Source organism: Talpa occidentalis, unplaced genomic scaffold, assembly GCF_014898055.3.
Source record: "Talpa occidentalis isolate TD23 unplaced genomic scaffold, MPIMG_talOcc4v2.1 talOcc4.16, whole genome shotgun sequence".
NCBI classification, from domain to species: domain Eukaryota; kingdom Metazoa; phylum Chordata; class Mammalia; order Eulipotyphla; family Talpidae; genus Talpa; species Talpa occidentalis.
The window spans coordinates 77,059,265-77,074,611 of NW_023601653.1; the positions used below are offsets into that span (position 1 = coordinate 77,059,265).

At 44.0% G+C, this 15,347-nt stretch overlaps 3 protein-coding genes across 4 annotated transcripts in view; 2 read left to right on the top strand and 1 right to left on the bottom strand.

Moving 5' to 3' along the window:
• LOC119247906 (cytochrome c oxidase assembly protein COX14) overlaps positions 1-15,347 on the top strand; it is a 33,530-nt gene that overhangs the window by 10,693 nt on the left and 7,490 nt on the right. The window lies entirely within an intron of this gene.
• LOC119247908 (MOB kinase activator 1A) lies at positions 1,387-2,703 on the top strand. The gene has a single exon (XM_037514715.2). It carries the CDS (start codon positions 1,522-1,524, stop codon positions 2,170-2,172), a length of 651 nt encoding a protein of 216 aa, XP_037370612.1. The 5' UTR covers positions 1,387-1,521; the 3' UTR covers positions 2,173-2,703.
• The window catches only part of CERS5 (ceramide synthase 5), a 29,081-nt gene continuing 20,508 nt past the window's right edge, over positions 6,775-15,347 (bottom strand). Inside the window, exons 5-11 of one of the 2 annotated variants that reach the window (XM_037514714.2) lie at positions 14,573-14,623; positions 12,952-13,044; positions 11,403-11,531; positions 11,200-11,306; positions 10,276-10,432; positions 9,316-9,424; positions 7,680-7,722 (exon numbers count right to left, since the gene is read on the bottom strand). In XM_037514714.2, the coding sequence (XP_037370611.1) occupies positions 7,715-7,722; positions 9,316-9,424; positions 10,276-10,432; positions 11,200-11,306; positions 11,403-11,531; positions 12,952-13,044; positions 14,573-14,623 (654 nt within the window). In that variant the 3' untranslated portion in view covers positions 7,680-7,714. Of the gene's footprint in view, positions 7,723-9,315; positions 9,425-10,275; positions 10,433-11,199; positions 11,307-11,402; positions 11,532-12,951; positions 13,045-14,572; positions 14,624-15,347 lie in introns of both variants that reach the window. The other variant, XM_037514713.2, reaches the window with a different exon arrangement.

The window sequence follows — 15,347 nt, forward strand, 5'->3', positions numbered from 1 at the left end:
TCCTGAGCAAACTCCACAAACACAGTTTTTATGGACTCCAACCCCTCCTCAGACCAAAGTGATCCAAGGCACCAAGGACTGCAAATGTCATTATGCCATCACCACCGAAGGGAGCATTTCTGGGAACTGAGGGTGGAGTTAAGCAGCCAGGCTTGGTATATAACCAGACATGTGGGCCTTGGAGTTGGTTGGTGTTCACCAGCCTTCACCATGCTACTGGGGTCCCAGCTCAGCAGAACTGGTAGGACACATTCACCAATTTCTCCCTCTCCCTCTCCCTGGATTATAGCTCTCTTAATTTCCCCTTTTCGTAAATAAACCCTTTCTTAACCTTTTTTGTATGTGCTGCAGTTGAGTCTCTTTTTTTTTTTTTTTTTTATAGAGGCATGCTTTATTTATTTGTTTGCTGGTTTGTTTGTTTTGTTTATACATGCACTGGGTACAGTCAGAAGCGCGGGAGGGCGAGAGAATTCACCAGAGCCAGAGTGGGGAGCAGAGCAGGCAGAAGGACCGAAGTACACTGCTGAGGGGAGCAGCGGGCGGCAGGAGAGGTCTGCGCGCCATGTGGGACCCTCCTCTGGTGGCCGGGGAGCAGCCGGGGATCGAACCGGCGCCGCAGAGGCCGCGCGCAGCTTTGCAACCCAGCGCTCAACCGCTGCGCCACCGGGGAGGCCCAGTTGAGTCTCTTTATAAGCCCCTTTTTAGCACACGGGTGAGGACCTACACTCAGGCCAACCCATGTCACATTGGGGTTGCCCTGTAACACTATGGGAAACATCCATTCTAGCTGCTAACATGTTTCTGTCGTTTACTATAGAAATATCCTTAATATGGGCCTCCCCGGTGGCGCAGCGGTTGAGCGCTGGGTTGCGAAGCTGCCCGCGGCCTCTGCGGCGCCGGTTCGATCCCCGGCTGCTCCCCGGCCACCGGAGGAGGATCCCACATGGCGCGCAGACCTCTCCTGCCGCCCGCTGCTCCCCTCAGCAGTGTACTTCAGCCCTTCTGCCTGCTCTGCTCCCCGCTCTGGCTCTGGTGAATTCTCTCACCCTCCCGCGCTTCTGACTGTACCCAGTGCATGTATAAACAAGACAAACAAATATAATAAATAAAAAAAAAAAAAAAAAAAAAAAACAGCAATCAAAAAAAAAAAAAAAGAAATATCCTTAATATTTTGTGTTAAAAAGTAAAGTTAGTTGCAGCCACGGGACATATTCTTTTGTAACTTGCCTTTTCCACTTAACACTGTTATGCTAATTTTTTTGTGTCATGGTGACTTGACCACTGGGAACCCAGGTGTTTGGTTAAAACTATTCCCGGGGTCTCGGGCCGGCGAGGTGGGGGAGGCAGGCGAGGGGACGCAGCGGCTTCACCGGCGCGCAGCGGCTGGGCACCCGGCTCGAGCAGCGGCGGCCCGGGCTTCCGCCTTCCGGGAGCTGAGGACCGTCCGCTCCCCTTCAGCTCCCAAGCGGGCGCCACTCCTGAGCGCGGGGCGCCAGCCGCCCTCCCCTCCCAGGACGGACGATGAGCTTCCTCTTCAGCAGCCGCTCTTCCAAAACATTCAAACCAAAGAAGAATATCCCTGAAGGGTCTCATCAGTATGAACTCTTGAAACATGCAGAAGCAACTTTAGGAAGTGGGAATCTGAGACAGGCTGTTATGTTGCCAGAGGGAGAGGACCTCAATGAATGGATTGCTGTTAACACTGTGGATTTTTTCAACCAGATCAACATGTTATATGGAACTATTACAGAATTCTGCACTGAAGCAAGCTGTTCAGTCATGTCTGCAGGTCCAAGGTATGAATATCATTGGGCAGATGGTACTAATATTAAAAAGCCAATCAAATGTTCTGCACCGAAATACATTGACTATTTGATGACTTGGGTTCAGGATCAACTTGATGATGAAACTCTTTTTCCATCTAAGATTGGTGTCCCGTTTCCCAAAAACTTCATGTCTGTGGCGAAGACCATTCTAAAACGTCTCTTCAGGGTGTATGCCCATATTTATCATCAGCACTTTGATTCTGTAATGCAACTTCAAGAGGAGGCCCACCTCAACACCTCCTTTAAGCACTTTATTTTTTTTGTTCAGGAGTTTAATCTGATTGATAGGCGTGAGTTGGCACCTCTTCAGGAATTAATTGAGAAGCTTGGATCGAAAGACAGATAAACGGTTTCTTCTAGAACACAGTTCTCCTCTTGCTTCATGTACTGCTAAAACTATCTCATTACTCTCTGTTATAGACTAGTGATACAAACTTTACAGAAACAGGATTAAAAAAGACACCGGTTGTGTGTACTGATAAAATTGTCTCAAAGGTAGGTTGGCCTGCTGCCTTCATAGTGAGAAATTAAGGACACAACTGAATCTGAGATACTGTATCACCACTCCTGTTACTTTCAGAGTCATGTTTGGTTGTAATAAGTGATGTCTAACCTGTAGCTTGTCAGTTTACTTATTATTCATTTACTGAAAGAAATGATTTATTCTGTTTCAGATGGCAGTAATAATGGATGTTAAAAATTTCCACCAGTAAGTTATTAACAAGTTTCCAGAACAAATTTCTTAGTAACATAATCAGATCAGCTTTACTCAGTTTTATACAGATAATAGGTATTTTTAAATTTCCTTAAGATTTAGAACATTTGTGTCACTTTGAATAACTTTTTAGTTTCAAGTTTGGACAGTAATGTTTTTATAGATGAGGTTATATGTATACTTTTTCAAAATCTGTGACTGCAGTTTAAATCATCTTCTGTTACGTGATATGGGATTAACCAAGGTTATTTTTAAATAACTTCATTTTTCAAATCTGTTTTTTTATTCACATTTGTACATTTTTAGGAGTGTGTGCTCATACAATTTTTAAAAAGCATCTACAGGTGTTCTTGTAGGTTTTTATTTTGACTGCTTCATTCAAATTAATTTTATTATGTAGTTGTGACTGAAAAAAAATAAACTTCCCCCAAATTATGATAAAAAAAACAAACAAACAAAAAAAAAAAAACTATTCCCGGTGCATCTGTGAGGGTCTTTCTGCATGAGATCAACATTTGAGTTTGTAGACTAAATAGAATACATTTCCCTCCACAGTGTGGGTGGGCTTCAAGTAATATAGTGACAGCCTGAATAATCAAAAGGGGAATAAGAGAGAATTCTTTCTCTGTCTGGGGGTCTTCAGGTTGGAACATCGACTTCCCTTACCTTTGGACTAGACTGGTAGTACCGCCGTCAGCCTTCCTGGTTCTTAGGTCATCAGACTCAGATGTGAACAGGAGCACTGGTTCTCTACCTTGCTGGGGTTGCATAGCCTCCATAACCACGCGAGCCAGTTCCTTATTAGGAAGTCTCTTAATATTGTCTAAATCGCCATCCTGCTGATTCAGACTAATAAATGCACTTTGACAGGAAAGCTTAGTGCGTGCGCAGCTACATAATATTCCAGTTATAGAGTAAATCAATTTCCCTAGTGAGGGATTGAAGGCAAGTGGATCGGGGTGGGGGTGGGGGACCAGGAGGCTCCAGAGGCAACTGAGCTTCCCAGTACCCCCGCACATCTGCACTTTTTGCACTCTTTGGCGTTCTCTCAGGCTTTCTCCCTCTCAGACTCCTGTAGTATCTCCTAGTGGTCCTGCCGCCCTGCCCTTCGAGCCTCCGAGCCCCGCCCCTCTCGGCACAGGTGTCTACACTTAATATGCGAGCTCCCTGCCCTCGGACCCAGGTGTCCATAATCATAGGCACTTGATTATGCCCTGGGTGTCCTGGGCAGCCCAGGAGGGGTGCCAGGCCACAGGTGGCAGTCACAGACACTGGTGGAGGGAGGTTGGGAAAAAGCTGGTAACTTTGTTGACCCTATAGGGAACATGGGGGTTGTTTCCACGTATTCTCTCATAAATTGCAATGCAGCGAGTGCCCTGTTGCCTTATGCTTATGTGTTCGTTTCCAGAGAGACTAATGTCTTTTATCTTTTTTTTTTTTTTAAGATTTATTTATTTATGCATACAAGCACTGGGGTATAGGCCAGAGGTACGGGGCGGTGTGTGGGGGTGGATAAGAATATTCACCAGAGACAGAGTGGGGAGCAGAACAGGCAGATCTACTAAAATACACTGCTGAGGGGAGCAGTGGGCGAGACAGGAGAGGTCTGCTGCGCCATGTGGGTCAGCTCCCTGGCCAGCCATGGATGGAACTTGTGCTCCAGAGGTTGCTGATCGCTTGATAGTGGCCGTTGTCTTAACCCCTATTAGGGCGGCCCCTAATGTCTTTTATCTTCAATAGTTAGGTTGCTTTTTCAGGTGGTTGTTTCACTTTCACCAGCAACATTTCCCCATTCTGTTAGTGTAAAGTGGTTTCTATTCATTTTAATTTACATATCCTTGATTTCCAATAAAGCTGAGCATATTTTATTGACCTGTTAGCCATTAGGAGCATCTTGTTAGTAGTCATTAGCATATTCACCCTCTGGGAATCCTGGAGGCAACTGGAATTACCTTTGCTTCCTGCCTGCTTCCCCACCCCCATCTTTCTTTCTGTTGGGTTGCCTGTTTTTTTTGGGTTGTCTTTTTTTAATTATATATCCTGGATATTAGTATTCTGCTAGTTATATATTGCAGGTTTAAATTTTTTGAGCTTTGTTATTTGGGAGTTTGTGAGGGTGGGGGCATAAGAATCCCAGGTTGTTGGCATCATCATACATACCTCTGCAGAGCAATCCCATGGATCACAGCTCCAACCCCAGTTTTTATGCAAAATCTTACTGAGGGGGCAGCGGGGTGAGACAGCAGAGGCCTGCTGCACCATGTGGGTCACCTCCCTGGCCGCTGATCAAACTCGTGGCTTGATCAGTGGCTGGTGATAGCCTGACAGCACTCTTTGACCCCTCTGCAACCAGGAAGACCCTGTAGTGACACTCTTAAATGGCCTGGCAGCCTGGCAACTTTTGCTTCCTTCCTCTTAGGAGTGCAACTTGTGAGAGCTGTGTACGTGCTTTGGTAGGGACTGGCTACACAGTAATAAGACAATACATAGTAGTAAGACTCATTTATGGAATGGAAATCCTGCTTTTAGAGAAATGTTTTGAATCCAACTGTATATGAAATAATTTTCTGAGTAGTAAAGCACTATACAAACATACTGGTTATTTTTGTAGTAAATAATAAATACCCTTTTATAGTCAAAGAGGTAATGCCTTGCTTTTCTTACAAATATCCTTAGTTTTCTGATAGGGATGGTATGAATCAGCATCTAATCTGCACTCCACTGTTTTGGGGCCTTCCTTTCAGACATGAGAAATCCCAGGTCATTTCTAAAACTGACTATGGCAGCTTTACTGTCACAATATTAGCTTCCAGTTCTGTATTTAACCCCCTTAGCCTATTACTCAACCCCCACCTCAAAAAAAAAAAAAAAATACACACACACTCTCACACTGCTTCTTCTCAGAACAAGCTCCTAATCCTGTAATTGACCCTAATCTCAACTCATTCATCCAAAGCAAACACTGTAATGTCTTGCTTCTGGCTTAATGTTTCCTTCTTTTTCTTTCTAAAAGATTTATTTATTTATTTATACAAGAACTGGGGTACAAGCCAGAAGCGGTGGGAGGAGAGGATTCACCAGACACAGTGGGGAGCAGAGGGACTGAAGGCTCTGCTGAGCGGGAGTGGGCAAGACAGGAGAGGTCTGCTGCACCATGTGGGTATCTCCCTGGCCGGCAGGGAATTGAATCTGTGCTGCAGAGGGTGTGGACAGCTTCACAGTGTTGGGCTTAACCTGCTGTGACACAGGGGAGGCCCCTAAATGTTTCTTCAACATGTATTCTTCCTCATTATGAAGTCTTGGCAAGTGAAATAGTCCAGTGGTTAAGAACAGAGACACTAGGTTTGCCTCCTTACTAGCTGACCTCAGGATAGTTTTCCCCACCCGACCTGTATTTATAGAGTAGTTGCTGAAATTTCAAAAGGTCTTTATTTTCAAAAGTATTTTCTTTCATATTTCGAAATAATTAATCTATTCACCAATATATCAATTTGAATACCCCTAAGATACAGAGACTTAATCTTTCAGTCTTCCTATCTAGCTCTGACTTTGTAAAAATTTTTAAAATGTTCCCATGTCCCCAAAGGAAGTCTTTTAAAAATCCAGCCACTTAGTAAGTTCAGTGGGCTGCATATCCTAATGTTAACAAACTAAACATCTGACTCTTGGCTACAAACTGAAGGAAGGAAGTTTTTGTTCTATCTCCCTGGCATAAAGCACTCCATCTATCTTAATGTCCACAAGATTATCTTGAAATATTTTGACAATCTGAATATTCATGAAATGGAAAACAATATTCTGAAGGATGAGTACTACTATTGGTAATTTTGCCAAGACCTCAACTAGAACAAGGTCTGGATTAGAAAAACTGTATCTCTGTGGGCTAAAAAGAGTATTAAGTTAAACATATGCTCAGACTGATTTATCACAATCTTAAAATGGTAACTGATAGTCTCTGTATCCAATAAAGTGGGAAATACAAGTACCTAACTAAAAGTGCCTTAGCTCTTCAACCAAAGCTTTTATTACTATGGCGATATACATGCTTTCATTTGTTCAGTATTTTTTTGTGATCACTACACATGTTTATTTTTTCTTAAAAGATAAAGCACTAAAGTGTAGATACTCTCTTTCCAATATGCACATAAAGGTATGTTTTGATGTCCAAGGGTCTCTAGAACCAGTGAAAATATTCTTATTTATGGATTCAAGGAATTGGGGACAGAATCACTAAAGAAGCTGAGACAGCAGAGGGTTGAAGCACTTTTAATCAGAGAAGAGTAAACAATAATATAAACCGTCAACAGCTCACCCAGTGGCTGTTGTCCTCCAGCCCTCAGCGCACCCTCTCCCACCCCCCTCTCCCTGCGTACCATTGAGTAAAGAGCAGGGTATCAGCAGCTGTCCGTGTCGCTACCAGGTGGTAGGAAGGTTATCTAGCTAGGGGCCATAGAATCTAACCGTCCGTCCATTCTTATCTGTTTCTATACCACTTCAATGAAATATTCCAACTCCAAAAGAGGAACAGCCAGAATAGCTGGAACTAAACCCGGTTGCGCCATCCAGATGGCGAGAGCCTCAAGAGCCATGGGCTGCAAAAGGGGACAGTCAGGAGCCGGCCTAAATCGAGATGCAGCAAATCTGGAATTAGGGTGGGTTCAAAGAGGGACCAGGCAAGGCCTAGAAACCCCAGTCCAGACTGTGCCCCAACCGAGGCAATGGAACTCAAGCATATGCACAAATGCATGCGCGCATGCCCCCCACCCACACGCGCGCATGCACACACACACTCGCACACAAATATACACACAGCAAATAACATTACTGAGAGAACCTGGAGGCTATTAAATACAAAATGGCAGAGGTTTTTTTTTTTTTTTTTTAAAAAGTGAAAACATTTGTTTCTTCGATTCTCCTTAATGCCTTGCAGACCCCTTAGTCACAGGAGTGTAGATGAGGGGAGGCCCAAGAGGAATAGGTGGCCTGTGGCCCTACGAGTCCTTGTGAGCTGAAGTCCCCACATCCACCACTTTACTCTTCAGCCCAATAGCTGCCTCCCATGTGACCATTCACCAGCTTGGCACCGTTAGTGGAGCTGCGCCCACAGGGGCTTTTTGTGTTGGTGGTCACATCTTCTTCCTCCGAGCTGCTCTCAACATCACTGCGATCATCTTTAGATACCTGGGTGGGATGAGGTCAAAGGCAAGAAAAATGAGGAGCGAACTCTTCTGGAACCACAAGCCAGACGAAGGTCACTAAGCCCATGTTTGGGCACTGTTCCCACACTGGCCCTCTTTCTGGTGGCAACTGACTCAAAGTAGTATCTGCACCATAGCTACCATTATGAACAGACTGCCTGCTTTCTGGGTTTCTCCATCTTATCTGATTCTGTTTCCTGCTGGGATGAAGGAGTTTATTTTTTCAGGACCAGCCGGAAAGAGCCAAGATCATCCACTGAGTCCTAGCATAATTCGAAGGAAACACAAGACACTTCCTTTTCCATCTCAAAAAATAGGAAAGACCAACGTAAACAATCTCTACGGCTGTGACCACTGCTGCTGTCCAATGGTGGTTGTGTCACCTGCAGTTATTCAGGTTAGTCACCCCGAGTTTGCTTTACCATCCTCTGAGCTGATTCATAACTGGGTTTTGTCAGTAGTTCTACTCTGCCTGGGTTCAACTAGCAATCTCCAATCGTGCTGTTTCTCCATGCTTCTCCCTTTCATCAGCAGCAAGATCACTTCTTTTGTGCAACTTCACCATCTCTAAGACTCACCAGTAGGGTGAAAATGAAAGTGGATTGGCAGTCAGTGAGAAGAGGTTTCCAGTTCCAATCATGCTACTATCTGAGTCTTTACTGTTAACCTCAGTTCTGTATTTTCAAATGAAGAGTTTGGTTTAGAGCAGAGTTTTCCAATCTAAATTATCCTTAAACTACTTAAATTTCTCTACCACTGGCCATAAAAGTAAAGGCGAGAAGCCCAGTGAGACCTATGTCACACTTCTGGCCTCCAGAACTGGAGAATAATAAATGTGAGTCAAGTAAAGGCTGGGGTGGGTGAGAGGGAAGAAAGCTACAACCTCTGCTGTCAAGGAGGCGGGCTTACTTTAGTGTAGCTCTAAGATCCTGCAGTTTAGTATAGCTGTTGCCCAGTGAACCCAGACAACACATTGATTACCTGGTTATTAAGAACTTTCCAGCAGAGGGCAGAATATGTCTAAATAGGAGGTAAAGGGGAATTAAAAAATGGGGAATGACAAAAAAAAAAAAGGAAAGAAAAAATAGAAAGGAGGGACCTCCCTGGTGGCACAAGGGGTTAAGTCTCAGCACTACGAAGCTATCGGCAATCACTGCAGCACGAGTTCTATCCCTGGCCTGGGAGCTGACCCACATGGCGCAGCAGACTTCCCCTGTCTCACCCACTGCTCCCCTCAGCAGTGTATTTCAGTAGATATGTCTGTTCTGCTCCCCACTCTGTCTCTGGTGAATACTTTCACCCCCAGCACCTCTGGCCTACACCCCAGTTCTTGTATGGATAAATAATCTTTAAAAATAAACAAACAAAAAATAGAAAGGGAAAAAGAGAGCAGACTCAACTTCTGCTTTTTAGGAAAGAGAATCTAGCAACTTTAGCTCCAGCGGACAATGACCCTAGAGGGTCAGAAAAGTGGGCATGCTCTGAGACAATACAGGGGAACAGACAGGAAAGCAGGAGGGGAGAGAAACACAGACAGACATGCTTCACCAAATACCAGAAGCACAGATACACTTACATGCAAGAGATGAAACTGTCCAGCTCCGGCCAGGCATAGAAAAAAGGTAGGAGGTGAGAAAAGAGTGGAGAGTACAGAGTCTGGGTCTAATCCTTCCTGGATAGGCCACCTGGTCAGGAAAGAAAAGCAGGGAGGAGATAGAGGTCCAGTAGCTACAGCAAAATGCACAGGCACACTGAGTCAGTTCTGAAACCAACTACAGCTGTGAGGAACAGTGACAAAAGAATCCTATGCCTGGGTGACATCCCATCCCTTTGTCCCAGAATCAGTGTTTCCTCTACCAGAGCCCCTCCCTTGGGATTCTGTATTAATGAAGATTGAAATTTCTACCCCTTGAGCTAATCACAGCCTGAATACTTCAGAACTTGCAAAATTTGGCTAAGTCTTATCATCAAATAACAGCTTTGTGCTTTGGGGCACCTGTTGCATAAGATGGACATTTAAAACCCTAAATACCCACTTCACTTAGGACCCTTGCCTCATACAACAGTGGGGTAAGGCCGGTACTTAGTTCCTATTAAAGTGCGGTCATCTTGAGGTGGCCTGTGGGGTACTACACTGTTCCTAGGAAATCTAACATCTCTGCTTTTATAATTTTATATCGTGGAGCTCTAGACATGATTTTCTTTGAAAACTGAAAGCAGAAATACAAAATCCACTGAAGTAGGCAGGTAAGGTACAGGAAATGGCTGAGGCTATTTCCAAAACTTAATCCAATTCATTATTTAAGAAGTCATCTCTGTGGAGCAGGAAGAAGACACCTTTCTCTTGCATCTACGTCATGTCTTAAAAGGATTAGGCCCTTGTACTACAAAATAGGCAAACAAATCTGGAGTCCCTGACTTTTTTTTTGGGTCTGCTTGTGTAGATGGGGTTCACCAGGCTAGATTGAGAAGGTCTACAGATTAATAGCTATCTTCTCCCTCAGCCTCAAAGAAAGAAGCCACATTTTATCCTCACCTTTCCCCGGATCAAGGCTTTAAAAGCAATTCGGGCGATCAGATAGGACCAGATGACATGCAGAACCTGTAGGATCAGGAGAAGGCCATTGAAGAGCCACCAAGAGGGATAAGGTCCAATCATCTCCCAACTCTCAAAGAGGGTCGTGTTCAGAATCCTAGAAAAGGGAACCACTGGTCAGATACAAGAGTCCAAGCCTGGCAGACAGGATGAAGTTGAGTTGGGTCTTCTCCCCACGCCTTCTATCAGCTGACGTTTCTGGGATATACACCCACAGTGAGAAGAGACTAAAGAAAGGGGACCTATGGAGTTTTCTATCTTTGGAGACAGGGGAAGATTTATAAATCTTAGGAACTGACGGTACAACTCATTAATTGCTTCAAATATGTAGAGTTTCACAAAATCAAGAGAGCAACGGGATCATAACCCTAGGAATTACTCAGATCCTCAAGCACAAACAGGACAGTAGGTAACTCATTCCCTCAGATTAACAGAATTTCCAATCCACAGCATCGCTGACTTTGTACCGTAAAGCAATGAGTATCGAAGTGAGAGTGGTATGTGGATGTGCTGGTCAAGGTAGGGGAAGGAGTGTAGAGCAGGAAAACAAACAAGTACAGTCGGAGAATTTGGTAATCAATGGGAAAGAAGGCAAAGGAATTTCTTAAGCATAAAATGCTTAAGTGTTCCTCAGAGGTAAGTCAGGAAAGCCACAGACAAGTGAGCTGGAGGCTCTGAATGAGAATTATACCTCACTAGACACACTGTGCAAGGCAACCGAGGCTCCCGTGAGAGTTCCCAATGGGTTGTTAGATGAAAGAAAGAGCACATATATAGGGTTCATGACGGTCTGTTCCCCAAGTTGGCAAAAGGCATCATTAGCCACATATAGTATTTATTACAGCTCCACAGTCCTACACTTACCAGAATGGATAGATTCCCAGACGAGTGACCACAAAAACAGCGCTGAAAACCACAAAAAGGGTGTCACAGAGACGCTGATACTTGGCATAATTGGCCAGCTTAGCTGCCTGCAGGAAAGAGGGTGAGAATTGAGTTTGGGAGAAAATCAGTTCTCACACAGGAAGAAAGACAGGAATGACGCAGAGGAGGGGCGAGGGTCTTACCTCCAGCAAAAAGTCTGAGACGTCATGTAGACACATGACCAGAGTGCCCACCCGAACCATGTTGTTGATATAGGAGAAGGAAATGAGCCCGATGGTGGCCAAGTGATGCACAAACATGATCAGGAAGTCCTAGGATGGAATGGAAACAGAAGAGGCGTGGCCTGCACTGCTCCCTGAGGATGTCACACCTCCAACAGCCCCAGCCCTAGAGACTCCATTCTGTTCAGACTCTACCTTAAGGAGCTGCCTACCATTAAACTCCAAGCTCTCTAAGTCAGTACCTGACCAATAACTGACACTGGTACTGCTCAAAGTACAGGGAGAATTACTTTCCTTTGGTAATTACCGACTATGTAGAGCACCAACCATGAGCTAACAATGGAATAATTTCCCAGCTGTCAGTATGACATACAAACCTTAGACATCCCTGCAATTCTAAAATTTTCTGCTTTGATAAAGAAATTTTCAACCAAAGGGATCAAAAAAGGAGAGGTTTGTGGAGGGTTAAACTCTTTCAAAAGGTTTCAGAGAAATGATGATCAATTTATTTCATTGCAAATACTTCCTGGTCTCAGATTAAAGCTCTCATTTCCTCTGGGTTCATATACCAAGATTAAATCTGTAGAAATATCTAAATACCTAAGTTATCAGACACATCTATTAAGTACTTATCATCCCAGTGAAGGAGAGAGGGTGGGAGAAGGTAGGTGAACTGGGGTCAGAAGGATAAGGATGTTCTTCACATAGATAGTATGGCATGTTCTAGCTCAAGTTGGGGATGGGTTCACAAGTATACATTCTAGATATGTTTTAAAATTTACATACAGGTTAAAAACCTTTTATGTGTCACGTACTAAAATAAAATGTTAATTAAGGGAAACTCTCCTGAGCATAAGAGAATGAAAGGCATCTGAATAGAGTACCAAGTTTCTAGGTAACACAACTGATCTCTCAGATTAGAGTCAATCCATTCCCATAAATGCTAACCAGGGTTTTCTCCAGCAAGGATAAACTTAAGTTATTTCCATCTTTACCACTATGTGGGCAAGTCATCTCCTCTAAATCTGTTTTCCTAAACAACAGCAAGAGGGTAAAACTAAGCCACCTAGATCCCCTTCCAGTCGACATTCTTTGAGTCACTAAGAAGGGAGAACAGAGACAACAAAGATCTAATGTCAAACAAAAGCCAGATCCAACTTTCCTGGAATTGGCCCTTCTCCTGTACAGCCCTTTTATCCTCAAGTTCTGAGGACCTGTATATGTGTAAGAACCTTGGAGAAAAATAAGGAAAGGGATATGATTCTTAGCTGGTTAACCGTTCTCATCCTGGGATGCCTTCAATATTAAATATACCTCAATGTGCATCATCATTATGAAGGACGAAACAAGTCTCATTTCTGAGACTATTACAAAGAACTAATAGTCCATTCAAACTTATTTTCTCCCTCTTTTGTGGTCCCAATCAGGGCAAAGAATCCAACACAGTGGAAGTCATGGAAAATACCAGAAAGGAGACAAAATAAAGGGTTAAGGGAACCAATATCCTTACCTTTCTTTTAATGTCTGTAAACTGAGAAAACATAAGAGACCAATAGAAGGCCAATTCCATGATGTAGTAGTAATAAAGCCCACTTGTGAGAGGCTGGAAGAAACAAGAGAGTCAGAATAGCAGGTAATCAAAGATTCATTCCATCTCTGTAGTTTTCTCTGAATTGGAGAACCAATGCCCCAAATATTAGATATCCTTCTTCCCCATCATTTCCCAAGTTATGCAGTAACAAACACACTTTGGGTCAGTGTGGTGACTTAAACCACTATCCTCTGTCCTTCAACATACAAATCTTTAGCTCTCATCTTTTAGATATCAGATAGGAAACACATAGTACAGACAATCAAGTCAGTGTATCTAGAATTATAGGCACTTAATAGTTTTCAGATTAAACACACTCAGGCCTTCCCTTTTTCCACCCTGTTAGCAGCCCCCTATCTAGTATAGATTAGGACCAAGATTTTTTTTTTGTTTTTTTAAACATTTTTTTAAAAAGATTTACTTATTTATTTATGCATACAAGAACTGGGGTACAGGCCAGAGATGCGGGGGATGAGAGGATCCACCAGAGACAGAGTGGGGAACAGAACAGGCAGATCGACGGAAATACACTGCTGAGGTAAGCAGCAAGCCAGACAGGAGAAGTCCTGCGGTGCCATGTGGGTCAGCTCCCTGGCCAGGGATCGAATTCATGCTGTAGTGGCTGCTGCCGATAGTTTGATAACACTGACTTTAACTCCTGCGCCACCAGGGAGGCCCGAACCAGGATGTTCTTAAGGGGAATCCAAGTTGCCTTCTATACAAAAGTGACAGGTGAACCAGAAAGCATCTCACTAAATACCAGGAAGCCGTTTTTCTTTCCATCCCAGTTAGAGTGAATACAGAACAAAAGCCTCAATGATTTCACTGCAGTAGGTGGTCTTAGAAAGAGAAACTGTGGGGGCCTCCCTGGTGGCGCACAGTAAAGTCTCAGGGCTATCAAGCTACCACAAGCCACTGTGGCACAAGTTCAAACCCCCCCCCCCCGGGAGCTAACTCACATGGCACAGCAGACCTCTCCTGCCTCCCCTCAGCAGTATATTTCAGTAGATCTGCCTGTTCTGCTACCCATTGTCTCTGGTGAATCCTCTCCCCGACCCCATACCTCTGGCCTACACCCCAGTTCTTGTATGCATAAATAAATAAAAATACATCTTTTTTTTTTTTTTAAAGATTTATTTATTTATACGAGCACTGGGTACAGTCAGAAGCATGGGAGGGTGAGAGTTCACCAGAGTCAGAGGGGAGAGCAGAGCAGGCAGATTGACGAAGTACACCACTGAGGGGAGCAGCGGGCGGCAGGAGAGGTCTGCATGCCATGTGGGATCCTCACTCGGTGGCCGGGGATTGAACTGGCGTTGCACAGGCTGCGGGCAGCTTCGCAACCCAGCGCTCAACCGCTGCGCCACCGGGGAGGCCCAATAAAAATACATCTTAAAAAAAAAAAAAAAATAGAAACTCTGAACATATTAACCCCTCAACACAACCAAGGAAACGTGATTCTGCCCTGGGACTGGCACTGCACTCTCCTACACCATGTTCCCCACACAAGACCCTTGTCTTGAAAGGGCTCAGTTCCTACCTGATAGGGGTAACTGTGCCAGCACTGTCGCGTGTCCCAGAACCAAGGTGACTAAGAGAAAACAAGATAATCCAGGTCATTCTTGAACATTCTCTCCTGGCTTACTCATATAATGACCCCTCTCTGGGTGAGGGGAAAGAGATAAGGAAAAATAATCTCCCTTGAATTTAGGGGTCCTTGCAGGGTCAATAAATGTCTAGATTTTTCTTCTAGAACAATGGAGTGTTATTACAAACAGAAAAACCATGTCCTCCGGTACACAGGAACAGGGAGCGCTCTGGGGTGGCTTTAGGGAGCATCACGACCCAGGGTCTGGGAGGCAAAGACCATGATTCTACCTGGTAACTGTGAGATCTCCATGGCCAAGGTCCAAAAGATGCAAAGATTCAAAAATCTCGAATGGAGTATCTTTTAAGGAAAGTATTTCATCTAAGCTGTTGAATTTATTACCGTTTAATCATTCATCGTGTACCTTATTATCCCTTCAGGGTCTACAGTGTGTGTAACGAGAACCCCCATTTCTCCTTGATAGTGATCATCTGTTCTCCTTCTTCCTGAAGGGTCTCTCCATGTTATCAAACCTTTCAAAGAACCAGCGTTTGGCTTTGCTCATTTTCTCCATTATGTGTCAAATGCCTATTTCATTAACACACGCATTTAAAAAAATAATTTATTTCCCTTAACCTCCTTTGGGTTTACTTTGCTCTTCTTGTTTCGCATCTTAAAGTAGAAGCAAGATTATTGAATTTAAAACTTTCTATAATAAACATTTATT